At 36.7% G+C, this 15,504-nt stretch overlaps 1 protein-coding gene across 26 annotated transcripts in view; it reads left to right on the top strand.

Annotated features, from left to right (window-relative positions):
- The window catches only part of LOC123765573 (serine/arginine repetitive matrix protein 1), a 779,721-nt gene that overhangs the window by 750,450 nt on the left and 13,767 nt on the right, over positions 1 to 15,504 (top strand). For 23 of the 26 annotated variants that reach the window (XM_069333893.1, XM_069333900.1, XM_069333897.1 and 20 more), the window contains 3 exons: positions 246 to 487; positions 4,678 to 4,765; positions 8,786 to 8,812. In XM_069333893.1, the coding sequence (XP_069189994.1) occupies positions 246 to 487; positions 4,678 to 4,765; positions 8,786 to 8,812 (357 nt within the window). The remainder of the gene's footprint in view (positions 1 to 245; positions 488 to 4,677; positions 4,766 to 8,785; positions 8,813 to 15,504) is intronic. The other 3 variants (XM_069333894.1, XM_069333895.1, XM_069333896.1) reach the window with 3 other exon arrangements.

The following is a 15,504-nucleotide window of genomic DNA, read 5'->3' as shown; positions in this document are numbered from 1 at the left end:
CTTAATTTTCATGTAAATGCAAATTGCAAATAAATTTGTCAGTTTTATTATAAATAACAAATACAGCAAAGGTTGTGCATTTTTATAAGAGGAATGACATAGTTCTTTAAGTAGATGAGACTTGCACGTTGGTTTATCAACAAACTAGAAGGATTGCATAGATATAATTGCATTGCATTCACCATAAAGATCTTGGGGAATATATCTTTTTTTGGTCTATGCCATAATATGTGACATCTCAACAGGTGAAGAAACTGACTCCAAGAAAGATAAAGAAAAGGAAATCCTACCCAAAGATGGGCCCAAGGATATCCTGAAGGATATTGCACCAAAGGATGGTTCCAAAGAGCCCGTGGAAGCTGTCAAGGAATCTACTGCCAGGAAGTCCACTCCAGAGCCTCGATTTGACCCAGAGAAGTATGAACCTGTGGTAAAAACACCACCTGAACCTACTCGGGTCAAGTCACCTGATCAGGTTGGTAAATGGGTATGTTTTCTCTGGACTTTTACACTCTATTCTGTTATTTGGTAGTAAAGAGTTGAAGTTTGCAAAGTTCTAATGTAGTTTAATTGTGGATTTGGCTTTTAGACATATGAAATTCTACATTTTAGAATTACAAATACTTTTGTTAATTCAAGATTTGTTTCAGTGTAATTTGATTTAGTTGGTCTTAATGTATACACTTAGCAATTAATTGTTATTTATTAGGTAACAAGAACAGAAATGGTGAGGTTTATTTTTATTTTTCTCCTCCCTTTCCTCATACCCTTTTCAGTGTGGAGTTGAGCAGGTTAATGTGCATGGTAGCTGTCGAGCATGTATTTACTGGGTATTGCAACCTTCAAGTGGAAATTAGAACAGAGTTTTTAGTGGTTATTTTTAATGATCAGCTTGCTGCATTCTGTCAAGTTTATTTCCTTATTCTTAGCTGATCTCTGATATAGTCATGCAACACGACAAAAATCCATTAATCAGATTGATGTTTGACTTTTAACTGTGATCTTGAAAAGAGCTTGTGTACATTTTTGAAGAGCATTAATATTTTTTTGCCAAGTTTGAATATGATCCATTCAAGATTGTAAAAAATTTGTTTATGACTTTTTCTGAGTTTAATACTACTGATGTTCCCACAAGACAGCTGGGGACAGCACCACTAGCCCAAAACTAGTCAAAGGATCTAATCAAAGTCTAATCAAAAGCTTTTCAGTGCATGAGTAAGCTTGAGTGTAATTGTTTTGTTATATTTTGAATAACGTTTAGATATGCAAATTGCTCTATAAATAGTCTGTGTATGGTTTAAGGTATTTGTTAATGTAAACAAAAAAAAAATGAGAAGTATGATGTTAAAAAAAGCTACAGTTTACAAATTCTAAAAGATGCAAAAAAAAAAAAAGGCTACAAATTCATTGAAGAATATTTTGTTATAACATATCTAGTTTATTTCATATGCTTTATACCTGGATAGCAGACTATTTTTAAACTAATGCCAAAATTCATGTCATACAAGTTGCAAATGCTTGGGTAGTAAGTTGCAATGCTTAGGTAGAAAGATATACCCAGTACCGGTATTATATCATTTGCCAGGGATCTTGAACATTGAACTGGTGAGCTTCGGAGACATTTCCATAGTTATCATTGTGAAAGTTTATAAATTAAATTCATGATACTCATACTAGTTTGTACATATAGACAGCAGAAGACTTTTTTTTAAGGTAGACTTTACCTAAATATGTCATCAGTCTGATAATATACCCAAGTGTGTCTCATACTCTATAATCTTTTGCGGTAGTAATTGCCTATTTATTGTTACAGTAAAATGACATGCTTGTCGTGTCCCATCTTCCTTGTATATTTTCTCAAATATTTTTTAAGCTACTGGTGGTTTCTGGGATTGGCCCCAAAGTAGCTCCCTGTAGCCAAGCGCTGGCCAAGCGGTGCCTTAATTAGTTGCCTCAGACTTCTGAAAACCACTCTTGCCTCCCAGGAGTCAGGACCAGAATTTTGGGGATCAAGGATTTATCTAAAACCAAAAACAAACACTACCAGAAAGTATCACAAGTGCAGCAAAACAAGCAACTGTATGAAGAAAGTTAATTACTGAGGGGTAACAAAGCAAGAACTGTTGCCATTTTGCAGAAATACTGATCTTGTTGCATTTGCTTGTCACAAGGTGGCAGCCCAGATCACCTGGTGTTCATGTCAGCCTGCATCCTCCCCACCCTCACATGGAGGAATGGAACAGGGAGCTACTGAGGTCCACACCAGAAAAGGATTGCTTGATTGCTGGGAAGGGCCTCTCAGTAGTACTCCATAGCTACCTTGCGGTGGAACTTTGTCAGAAAAGGCAATCATTTCTGAAAGAAAACAAGTTAATAAAACAAAAATGTAGCCAGGGTTTACTAATGGAAGAATACAGGAGAAGAAAAGAAATGCTCAGGGCAGAAAAGCATGAGCAGAGCACCACAAGTATGCTGAGGTTGAGAAACATTCAACAAATTGTGCAAAACCAACAAGCCCAGATATTAGTTGTGTACATACTGCTGTTATGCTGCTAAATTTCTACTATTTCTTTGAGACTGATGCAATTCATTTTGGAGAGGCACAGCCTGTGGAGGGAAAGGGGGTTAGGACAACAAGCCTGAAGGGTCAAAAACCAGGACTGGACCAGCCACATGGAAGCTAGAAGGGATATGGCCCATGGCCCACAAAGGCCTCTAACCAGCCATGCACAGGTGAAAAGCAGCTGGGCCAAAGGGGAAAGGTACAGGTAGAACCAATGACTGAAGTCCAGGTAAACACATCCACTGCAAAATCTTTCTAATCTATCAATGTTGACCCATGCAATGCAGCTGCCAGTTCCTTATAGAGGCACTTATATAATTACTCCATTGAAATCAGACGGAAGCAAGAATCACAGTTTGTAAGAATGTTTGATTCCTTGAATATGAATTGTATTGAAGACTAAACCATAAGACGTCAGAAGGAAGACTATCTGCATAATCCACCCTCACGGGGAATGGAACAAACCAAACCCTCCTTAAGGCAATGGACCACCACAGTGCAATACGAGTGAAGACATAGAGTAGATCAAAGTGGAAGACATGTGCTGAAGAGCCATCTAGACTGCTGCAAACTCCAACAACATGATGTGTGTGTCCACCGGAGGAAAAGGAATCACTATCTCTAAAATTAATATAATTCACTGGGGGACAAAGGCCCAGCCAGGGCCTAACACATCTGTGATAATTGTCATGCCCTTCAAGAAGACCTGGACAAAATAAGTGTATGGAGCACCACTTGGAAAATGGAATTCAATGTTAATAAATGCCATGTTATGGAATGTGGAATAGGAAAACATAGACCCCACACAACCTATAAATTATGTGAGAAATCTTTAAAGAATTCTGATAAAAAAAAGAGATGTAGAGGTGGCTCTAGATAGAAAACTATCACCTGAGGACCACATAAAGAACATCGTGCGAGGAGCCTATGCTACGCTTTCTAACTTCAAAATTGCTTTTAAACACATGGATGGCAAAATACAAAAGAAATTGTTCACAACTTTTGTTAGACCAAAGCTGGAATATGCAGTGGTTATATAGTGCCCATATCTTAAGAAGCACATCAACAAACTGGAAAAGGTGCAAAGACATGCTACTAAGTGGCTCCCTGAACTGAAGGACAAGAGCTACAAGGAGAGGTTAGAGGCATTAAATATGCCAAAACTAGAAGATAGAAGAAAAAGAGGCGAGATGATCACTACTTACAAAATAATAACGGGAATTGATAAAATTGACAGGGAAGAATTCCTGAGACCTGGAACTTCAAGAACAAGATGTCATAGATTTAAGATAAGTAAACAAAGCTGCCAAAGTAATATAAGAAAATTCACTTTCGCAAACAAAGTGGTAGACGGTTGGAACAAGTGAGAAGGTGGTGGAGGCCAAAACAGTCAGTAATTTCAAAATGTTATATGACAAAGAGTGCTGGGAAGACGGGACACCACGAGCATAGTTCTCACCCCTGTAACTACACTTGGGTAATTACACACACATACTGTCTATGCTCGCTTATCTGGAGTGTTTGGGAAGGACCCCCTTCTTCACCGGATAAGCCACACATCCAGATAAGCAGAATTCTTATAGGAAAGTCCAAAAAGACCATATTTGCAATTTTTTGTACCACAACCTACATAATTTGAATTTTCACACATAAATCAAAAATATAATTTAAAAGAGAAATTTCAGCCTACCTTGTTGTAGTTTGTCTTCTTGTTTGATATTGTAGGTCTTGAAATGTGTAGTTCTTGAAAATTTATCTAACCTAATCTCCAAATACATTCATACACATGAACATTCTGATGGTCATTCAGGGCTGGAGTGAGAAGGTCCAGGCTAAAGTTTTCAATGTCTTGTGGAGAACATTGTCACTAGCGTACATTTCCTAAGGATGTACGCTAGTGATCAATGCAAAGGAGCATTTCAGCTGCACTCGGTACATTATTTTATGCTAAAGTTTTACTGTTGGTAGCATTCTATAACTTAAATTTTCCACTTTTAAGGTTTTATTGTGGTGTTATTTTATTTCAATCATAAACCATCAAAAAACAAATTGAGTTTTTGGTTGAATAAATGAGGAAAAAACAAGGTACTTATTATTTTAACTTTTGTTTCTAGGTTATGGTTAAAAGCCCAGATCCAGTAAATTGGACAGTTCCTCTAGACACTGGCAAGACCTTTACTGTGACGCACAATATTCCTGAAGGTATGAGCTTTCCTGTAATCTTTGCTGTACATATTGCCTATAATAGTGTGTGACTCTTGAGCCATCTGACAGTATGTTATTGTCAGTGGAGTTAGTTGCTTTGGGCCTTATGATTCTGACCAGTGCTTCTCTTGAGGCAATTAATGTGCCAAATTTTTTGGGTGACTGAAACTGCTGCTTATGTCATAATTTTTGTTATAATTATTTAAAGCATGATATAGTACTGTAAATGAAATGAAAATATTCTCAGTAGATATCGTGTGTGTTATTATAACACTTTTGTTTGTAACAGTAGTGTTATGTTGCAATTATAACATTTATTATTGAGGATTTCAATGAGTTTTGTTTAATTGCAAGTAAAACTTTTCAGGCTTTGGACTGATAAATGGAGACTTCCGTAATGTTAATTTTAAAGGCAAATTTGACCAGTGAGGTGCCCAGAGCTTGCAATAATTATAATAAAGCTATCAAACTATTACTGATGAATTTTATGATAATTTGAAACAAAAATAGAAAACTGATTTAAATTTTTGTTATCACACTGCAGAAGCTAAACAAATTATACCAACCATATAGACATATACAGGCTATATTCATTTATTAATGTGGTCTACCATGGGGAGCCGGTCGGCCGAGCGGACAGCACGTTGGACTTGTGATCCTGCGGTCCCGGGTTCGATCCCAGGCGCCGGCGAGAAGCAATGGGCAGAGTGTCTTTCACCCTATGCCCCTGTTACCTAGCAGTAAAATAGGTACTTGGGTGTTAGTCAGCTGCCACTGGCTGCTTCTTGGGGGTGGAGGCCTGGTCGAGGACTGGGCCGCAGGGACACTAAAAAAAAACAAAATCATCTCAAGATAACCTCAAGATAACCATATAGACATATACAGGCTATATTCATTTATTAACTTGGTCTACCATACACGCTCAAATGTTATAGACTAAACATCAGTAGTTGTTGTTGTTCCTTGCCACACTTAATCCTGTTCTGCCTCTTCCTGTTTTTTTTTTATTACTTTGCTTGTTGGATATATCCTATACTAGAGCCCTCGAGTGTTGACGGTGATTTTTTTTTTTTTTTTACTAAAAGACTGTAGAGCAATATAGAGTACAGTGTAATAGTTTAAGATGATATGCATGGGGATTTTTTTTTTTGTTTTTTAACAAAAATAAACTGTAATGTATTCTACCCTTAATTTGGAGACTGACAGCATTTCAGTGTCCTAACTAAAATATCTGAAACTTTTTTAAGACCTAAAAAAATAGATTAAGTAATTTGGTACCTGGCAGTAATTGTTACAAAGTCATATAATGTCATTATAAATATAACTAATAAGAATATTTTAATTTAGTGAGATGTTGGGGGGGGGGGGGGTAGGGGATATTGTGTGCTTGTATTGTACAATCAGGCCTATAATTTAGTGAAACACCCTTTTTTTGGTTGGCCATTTAGTAGCTTCTGAGTTTTAGCACTAAAACTCCCAAGCCTAACAAAATCACACCAGGTCTTCAAGACGTCCAAATCTACCGGAAGCCAGGAATAAAATTGGGTTTTCTCTGAGGTGAGGAAAGCTTGGGGCTCAAAGATCAACCCAAAACTGAGAAAAAACTCAGCCAAAATTATAAGCACATACAAACAAGCAACTACTTGAAAGAATACAATTAATCCTAAGGAAAACAAGACAGTCATTGCTGTATGATCAACACCCAGCTGTAAAGTGCCTAACTGCCATCAGATGGCAGCTCAGATCACTGTGTTTCCTGCCAGCCAGCACCTCATTCACTTGCCAGCAACTTGAACCATCAGACAGGCTCGCGAGCTGGATAACGAAAGCATTAGTGATGAAGCAAGTTCCTAGCGCCAACTTAGATTACATGGGGAAAAAAAAAAAAGTGCAAGCAGCCACATATTGCCGAAATCCATGTACGTGATCCAAGGGTGCCCATTGTCAAGTGCAAGGCACCTAACACCCACAGAAGCACACAGCCCAAAAGCTCACTTTCCACCAACAGACTTTGTTGGGGAGAGAAATGTCTCATGCATTCCTTGAAGTAAGATGACTTGAGTGGAGGCAATTCATAGGGAAGGAAAACCACAACCCTGTAGAGCAGGTATCTCTGGTGGCATACAGGAATTTGCAAGCCAAACCTGGGGACGGTAACTATGGTCATTATTAGTGCTAAATGAAATACTAGGGGCAAATATTCAAAGGAAAACCATACCTACTTAGCCTAAGGTGAGAAGCAGGTGATGGGCCCAGTAGGGATTACAAGTGCTGGACTGACGACCTGATCTGCCATCATTTAGTGACCAGGCTGGATTCATATCCTTTAGATATGATTGTTTGCCTTATTTACCTAAGTGTGCCTGATTTCATCATAGCATTTGTTCTTCATGTTGTGTATGATTTCTGGTGGATTTTTTCCCAGTTTTATGGTTCAACTCTGATCCCCACATCTCATACAATATGTCAGATTTTAATCCTGGCTCTTGGTAGGCGACGGATCCAGTATGGATCTCAATCCCCCATGGCACAGTGGTAACACACTCACCCTCCACTGACCTGGGTTCATATCCTGGCCGGGAGGGATTGACTAGGCGCCAATCCATAACTGTACTCCTCTGTTCACCCAGCAGTGAATGGGTGCCTGGTTGTTAAACAGTTTGATGGGTCATATTCTGGGGAAAATTAGGATTAAGGACCTACCCGAAATGCTATGCATGCTAGTGGCCTTAAAAGAATGTAAGAACTCTTGTATATATATATAAATAATAATAATAATAATAATAATAAAAAGAGACCCAGTGCATTGGGCTAAATCTTAGTGCTGCCAGAGATATGCTCAAAGAATAACTGAAGGGGTCTCACCCCAAAAATGGCATAAATTTTGTTTTTAATATAAGAATTTTTGTGTGTTTCAAAATACAGTACAGATTTTTCAGTCTACACATACAACATTCAGTATTTAATTTTCTAGATTACAGTGCTTCTTTACTGTTAGCTATTATTAAATATGAAGATTATATAACTTAACGCTCACAAATCACAGTGTGATATATCTATGAGAACATTTTCTAACACCAGAAGTCTTTGCATTCTTTGACCTATAATATTTAATATATTTAATCTGTGCAGCAGTTTCCATCACTTTATTTTTGTGATGCTTAATTGGTTTTCTCTTTATAACAACCTGTCATATATATTGTGTAAATATCCAGCTCTTGCTCATGTGAATATTGTTTGTATGAAACATATTGCCTTTGGTTCAGCGTACAGAGACAGCTTCAGAATTATACTGCCCAGCATATCAGTATGTTGTTAAAGCATAGACTCAAGTAATTTGTAACTGGGGTAATAAACTTGAATTAATAACTTTGTACATAAAAATTAGTGATTCATTCATACTGAATAATTAAATGTAATAATGATTGAAGTCAGTCAGTATTATAAGAATGTCTGTTTAAAGACAATAGTTTTAGGGGTCAAGTTTAGATTTTCTAGGTCTTCAATTCTGTTAATTTGAGAAATATTTATTTTGACCTATAAAATATTTTTTATAACATGAACAATGTTTTGTTTAGCTCTATGTGATGCATCAGGTCTCAGATTGACAATCATATATATATATAAATATACAGTATATATAAAAAGTAGATTTTTTATTTTTAATTTTTAATTAAGAACTAGGAAAACTAAATACAGTATTGTATATAGATTAGGCATACCCCAGTTCTGAAGAGCCCATTAGTCACTTATGCATGGTATCTTCCCAACAAGAAAGTGTCGAAATCAGTGAATACAAGTCCTAGAATACTAGTGATATGTGGCTCATCTTTCACTGAAGTTTGCAAATAAAAAAATTGTCTTAGCTGCCAGAAATAGATTTTACCATATGTATGTAGATGCAAAATTGCCATCTGCATATGACGTGGTTAGCTTGGTATTTTCTATGACTGTTAATCCCTGAGCGTCACACCAATACCTGCATGTATAACTCTAGGTTTTTGTTTTTCGTCGTAGCCACTCACTGTTTGAGAATACCAAGAGGTACGTTAGGGAGACCTAGCTGCCACGAAGACCTGTTAGGACCATTAGGGGTCATGTGCAGTGACCATTCTTGAGCTCATCTTAGCATATATTTAAAATCATAGTTAGGCATCGTTTTCATATTATATAAACAGCTAAAGTATGTCTAGTGTAGTCATCATGTTATTGGAGCTCTTAGCTAAAGTAGTTAAACTTAAGAATCTATTACACAGATAAATACTTTTGTGAAGCAAATTTTGGCAATATTTTTTTCTGTTCTTGTAATTTCTTATTCTTGCAGCTTTTGTATTATGTAATTACAGTACACTTATGATAGCACATTGAATACCCATTTTGCAATAAGTCACTAATAAACAATTTCTGTATATAAATATTTGCTAAGCTGACCTCAAGTGATATTTAAGGATTCCCGACTGAAGTCTGTAATGTCTGAAAAAGTTTATAATTCAATGGGATATAGAATGAATATCCATTGCCCTACCTCATATGCCAACTGTTGCAGCTCGTATATTTATTTGATAAGCTGACAGCATAATTAGCCTTGTAAGCATTAACTAAATATTAATATCTACATACACATCTTTTACTGTATATCACTTTGAACCTGTCAACTTATATCAAACATATTGATGGTAAAAATAATTTATATCAGTTTGACTTTCATACAAAAAAGTTTAACATAAAAAATATAACATTAAGAGAATAGAGATCTCCTTTTTCTGAAGAGTCCCTCAGTTGTTTCTTAGCCGGAGCCTGTCTCCACCCAGGATGCTGTTCATTTGCCAGGCCCTTGTCAACTTCAAGACCCTTGTCAACTTCAAGACCCTTTTTCACAAGTACAAATAACATTTTAAATGGTTTTGTTACATAGTTTGGGAGCAGAAAGACAGTGGAGAGCAAAGCTCAATCACACGCTAAGATATAATACTGGCTGTGACAAAAAATGCTAAAACTCTCAAATACCAAGTGGTAATTGGTAACATGGAAAAGCCGTTGACCAGACCACACACTAGAAGTTGAAGGGACGACGACGTTTCGGTCTGTCCTGGACCATTCTCAAGTCGATTGTCACATGGGAAAGCCATTTATCACACTGCAAACCCTTGCACAAACCTTGCAGAAATAAATGAGACACGTGACAAACTTTGTGAGATATATGGTGAAGGTTCAACAATAGTTATATCAAAAGAGAGATGCAAAATTAGAAAGCAGGATTGATTCAACATAATTTGTGAGAGGGCCAGTGAACAAAAACAAAAAATGGAATCAGTATAAGAAGAGTCTAAACCCTCAAACATACCAGCAATACAAACAAACAAACAAGAAACAATTACACATCAGTGAATAGAGATAGACAGAAACTTTGAGAAAGAGATTTTGGATAAGTGTAACACAGAACCAGGCCTATTCTATAAATTAATTAAAAGCAAATTTCAGATAAAGGATAAAATCAATAGGTTAAAAATGGGAGAACAGATTCACTAAGAATGGAAAGGAAATGTATGAAACACTAAAACAAACAAAAATGAGGTGTTCAGAGAACAAGAAACAATATGAATTTCAATGAATAATAAAGTGCATAGAGATCTTTTGAGATGAAGTGTTAAAAATACTCAAGGAGCTAGGTAGAAACATAGCCATTGGCCCAAATGGAGCTTCACCTTATGTTCTGAGAAAATGCGCATCTCAGCTGAACACCCCACTTCAGTTGATTTTTCAGTTATCTTTGTATACAGGAGTCCTGGCAGATATATGGAGAAAGGCAAACAGTTCAAATCTGCATAAAACAGAAGCAGGGTAGACCCCTCCTAATTATAGACTTGTTGACAAGCGTGATAGTCACAACACTAGGAAAAAATAGTGAAAACCCAATGGACAGAACAGTGAGAGAAATTTTAAAATAAGACAGTATGGTTTTCAAATAGGAAGATCCTTTCTATGATAGAGTCAGAGATTTTACAGGAAAGAGACTGTAGACTGCTCCTCTTGGTTGGGGTAGGTTGTACCCCAACCAACAGATGCATTCTACAGTGCAGTACAGTAGCAGGTAAGAGAAATCTTGGTGAGATAGCTTTACAGGAAGTCACCAAGGGACTCCTCCAGAAACCCAGAGGGAACTAAGGACCAAGATAGGTTGAAGAGTACCTAGGCAATCTTCCTTGGACTCCTCCCCAGCCCCAGAAACTATAAATGAAGACCTCCAAGGCACAGTCGAGTACCACTCCTGATGTCCGTTCAAACAGGAAGGCATCTCCACAATATAAAAGGATCTGAGCCAGATACATGTCCCATCCAGAGAAACAGAAGGCTACAGATTCTGGTCAAGAAGCAACAACTCAACTGTTTCCACTGCTAATGTGGAAGGGGCAATTGCCATAGAAGGCTGAGCTATATCCATAGATAACTGCAGCCTGGACTCAAACTCTCAACCATTCTGGAGCCCATAGCAAGGGGGAGTGGATAAGAAATTTGGCAAACCATGATAGTGGAAGTGGATAGTGGAAGGAGAGACAAACATATACCCGGTGGAATTCACCAGCCGTTTCAACTTCAAATTCCTAAAAACAAAAAGGGGCTGATTCCAAAGTAACCATTTGAGCATCAAGTTGCAAACAGAAATGAAATAACGAACCCAAAGTGGCTGCTGCCTGTTAAGCCTCAAACCCATAAAAATGAAATCAATAAAATCAATAAATGGAGTCTCTAGCTAAACTGGAGACCCAGAGAATCCAAACATCCAAGCCTCAGGGTATGGAGTAATACCCACTCAACAGGCAGGAGAGCGGAGAGAGTACAAATGTCCACCAACATATAGCAAAACCGATGGACATCCCTCAAACTTGAAAGAACCAAGTTTGAGGTCAATGCACCTATCAATAATAATCTACACCAGAGACTTCAGGGCTTAACAGAGCTTAACCAAGCAGACATCCTGGCACTTGGCATGGTAACCAAAAGGAAATGACATCAGCAGTGTCCCAATCCCAGAATGCCCCAACCTCAGAGCCTTGCACTACTCAGGGTCAGGCACTCTCCATAAAAGACCATCCTCTATGAGACAAACACCTGAATCCACCAGGAAAGTAACCCTGTCAGGGCAAGGGCAACATCATTATTTATTTATTAACAAGGTAGTACATTTGGTTTTCAAAGTACATATATATTGAAGTTGAGGTGTTACATTCTTGCAAATCCACTAACACGCACAGCATTTTGGGCATCATTGAGAACCTAGAGAAGAGTAACCATAAGCACATGCAGCTCGAGATGAGCAGTTTCCGAAGTTCAAACAAATGAGGCTTGTAAACACATGCATGTGAAGTATATGCTAAAGAATGACACAATAATACACAAGCAAATGAGCCCTCCACAGCACAGAGTCCAAAGGATGGCCAACACTTGCCCCGGCAGGGCGAGACGCATTGTCAAGTCTCCGTACACCCATTGCCTCTGTTCACCTAGCAGTGATTAGAAACCTTGGTGTTAGTTGACTGTTGTGGGTTGCATCCTGGGGAATGGTCAAATGCTGCATATATTAGAGATATACTCAGATTTCCCACAAACGCCGCAAGGTACAGCACGAAGAAAATTCCCCAAATTACATGAGGAAAATCCATGTAATTTGGTTTCAGTTTTTCACTTACGACTAAAATGAATTAGTGTGGTTAAATTTTTTTTTTCATGGCTTAATTGCATACAGAAATTAAACCTTTTTTAGTATAAATTAGAATCATTACTAAGACTTCATTACTAAGATTCATTACTAAGACAGCTATACTGTACTTCGATAACATTAAAATGGAGTAAAATATACTTACAAATCCACAAATACTGAATGGGTAGCTTTTAGACTAAAGATTGCATGTTTCAGTATATGTTACAATCCATATTTATTATCATAATACATATTCTTTATACCCACATTTGTATATCTGTGTGGTCCAGTTACATATGTTTTAAAATACTTGGACTTTTAGCCATCTTGATACCCTGAAATATCAAAGGCTAAACACTTTTGCAGGCGATGAGTCACAATAACGTGGCTAAAGTACACTTTTGTGTACACAAAAGTGTACACAAAGTTGTGTACTTTTGTGTACACAGTAACAAACACTTTTGTTACTGAAGAGGTTAGGGTCATCTCTTTTGGGAGATGGGTGGTTTTATCTTATACTGTATGTGAAGCGGTCACCATATGCTGTCGATGAAATTATTGGATTTGCCTGTATGATGTGTGTTCTTCATAACTGGGAAATGAAAATATCTGATAGGTTCTTAAAATGGTTGTCTCTGTAAGAATATATAAGTGGGAAGTACGTCTCAGAATACACAGACGTGATAACGGATAATAAGGCAAGATTATAAAAAGCTTCAGTTTGAAATAATAGTTTTAAAAAGTCAAATGGTGCATATGTTTTCCAAAAAGTATTCTGTAGTGGTAATAAAATAATGTAAATGGCTTGATTACATTCATGTGCATTTCTTGTTTTAGCATTTATTTCTTAGCTGTCTTCTGAAAATTTATAAACTGCACAAGTTGGATTTACTTAAAATGCTTTTATTTTGATTAAAAGACTGCAACTCCCTTTATGGACTAAGGTCAGGATTCCAAAATAGCAGTTTAGACAAAAAAAGTCCCATCAGGCTTCTAACAGCCCCCCCCTACTACACTTATTTAGATAGACTAGATGGAGTGTTGGCTATACCAGAGTGCATGGTGTATGTGCCATTAGCCATTCCCTGTCCTGTTGGATTGCTCCCATTTGCTGCAGTGTACTTTTCTTGCCCTTTGCACCTGACACTCTATCTCGTTTTTGTATCTTTTTATGGCCACATTGAGCATTAACAAATTAAAATTTTGTCTATAAGAAGAAGAATGAAAATGTGGTAGATGATTTTGGTCAAAGGTTTTGAAAAGTCAGTGCAGATGTTTACCATATATCTTTGTGTTTGATATCATTGTTTAATCCCTTGTACTCAATCCATTTTACAAAGCACAATTGTATATTGTGTAGAATGTCCCAGTTTTTGACAGTGCACTTTGGCAGAATCCTAGCACTTTATTTTGACATTTCTAATTTACTCACAGATATACATACATATACTATACACACACACACACACATACTGTACATGTGTGTGTCATACCTAATAACCAGAACTGTACAACTAGACCGAGTAAGCAAGAACTGTTTTGCCTAAAAATCAGAACAACCGTTTTTATTTTCTTATCGTCATAAAGGATTTTCACCTAATAAAGTTAACATATTATATTGAGTTCATTAAACGTTAACTTAAATAGCCTAGTTTTAAATAATTTAAGGAAGGTTAAGGAAAAAATGGGCATACTGTATTCATATAAAGTCAGGTTGCTAAGTTTGTTTTGGTTCAAATTTTAAAATGTTCATGCCATGCTCACTAAATTTAACATATACAGTATTGATCTAGAAGTTAATTATACAAATTCGTAAGATAAATTTTTGCAGAAACTCGACATTTAAAGAAATTTGGCTTGACTAACGACTCTGGCTAACATACATATGTATGTACATACATACATATATACAAACACACAGTAGAACCTCAAAAAGTCTGGACATCCATATAACGAATTCATAAGTAACAAATTGATTTTGATACTATCATAAAATTTGGGATCTAGGTAAAAGTGTTGTACTTTTAACAGTAATTATTATTCTTAATTTTCCTTATATTTTTACTAAAGAAATTGTGTATCTGTCATTAGCAGAGCTTAACAGTGTGTCTTGCATGTCCAGTGAAATGAGGCCCTGTTTACCTCAAACTATTAATCCTTAAAGAACAGTTATCATCATATGTTGATGTGCAAGGCAATGGAGTTCTAGTCACATGTTGATTTCAATTATTATTGTCTGGGTTTTAATATATACGATGATAATATGGATATAATGGAGTTTATAAGACACATGAAAAAATCCTGCTGTTACCTACTGTTTGAATGCGGTAATTGTCACAATTGTTACAATGTGAATGTGGTAATCGTCATTGTATAAAACTGTCATAGTAACATGATATGTATACCAATAATGTGGTTTTCTCAACTCTATATGGCTTTAATGAAGTACTGTATATCAAATCAGTTATGCTTTGAAAATAATAATATAATAATAATAAGAAGAAGAAGAAGAAGAAAAAGAAAGATTGATATGAGCTGTCTTGAATGGACCCATATGAGGCTGCTCTTATAAACATGGATATAAATAGGTCCAGCCACATATGAGCCTATTTACATGCGCAGTATTTATATCGCTTCTAATATATTTTATCTTAATTTTCCTGAGGGCCGTTAGCAATATTGGCTTCAACAAGGAACATAAACCAGTGGCATGTCAAAAGTCTTTCCCCACCCCCACCTTTGCCCTGATGATTATTTTAAGCTGGATTTTAAAATTCAGCAGAGTTTTGACATTTATGGATTTAACAGGTAGGCAGTTCCATGGGCTTGTAACCCTGTGGGTGACAAAGCATCTCTTGTTTTCAGTCCTGCATTGTGGCTTGTTGAGCTACAATGAAAAGCTTGAAAACATTGAAACCAATGGTTTGAAGTCAATTGAATTATTGTTCCTTCTTTGTGTTACATCTGACCTTTTGAAGTAGTTGTCTGGATCAACCTCCTTCAAATTGTTCAGTATTTTGAGCATCTCAACGAGATC

The sequence above is a fragment of the Procambarus clarkii genome, chromosome 30 (genome assembly GCF_040958095.1).
Source record: "Procambarus clarkii isolate CNS0578487 chromosome 30, FALCON_Pclarkii_2.0, whole genome shotgun sequence".
In the NCBI taxonomy this organism is placed as follows: domain Eukaryota; kingdom Metazoa; phylum Arthropoda; class Malacostraca; order Decapoda; family Cambaridae; genus Procambarus; species Procambarus clarkii.
The sequence above is the reverse complement of the archived record's forward strand: the minus strand, read 5'-3'. Positions and strand labels throughout refer to the sequence as shown.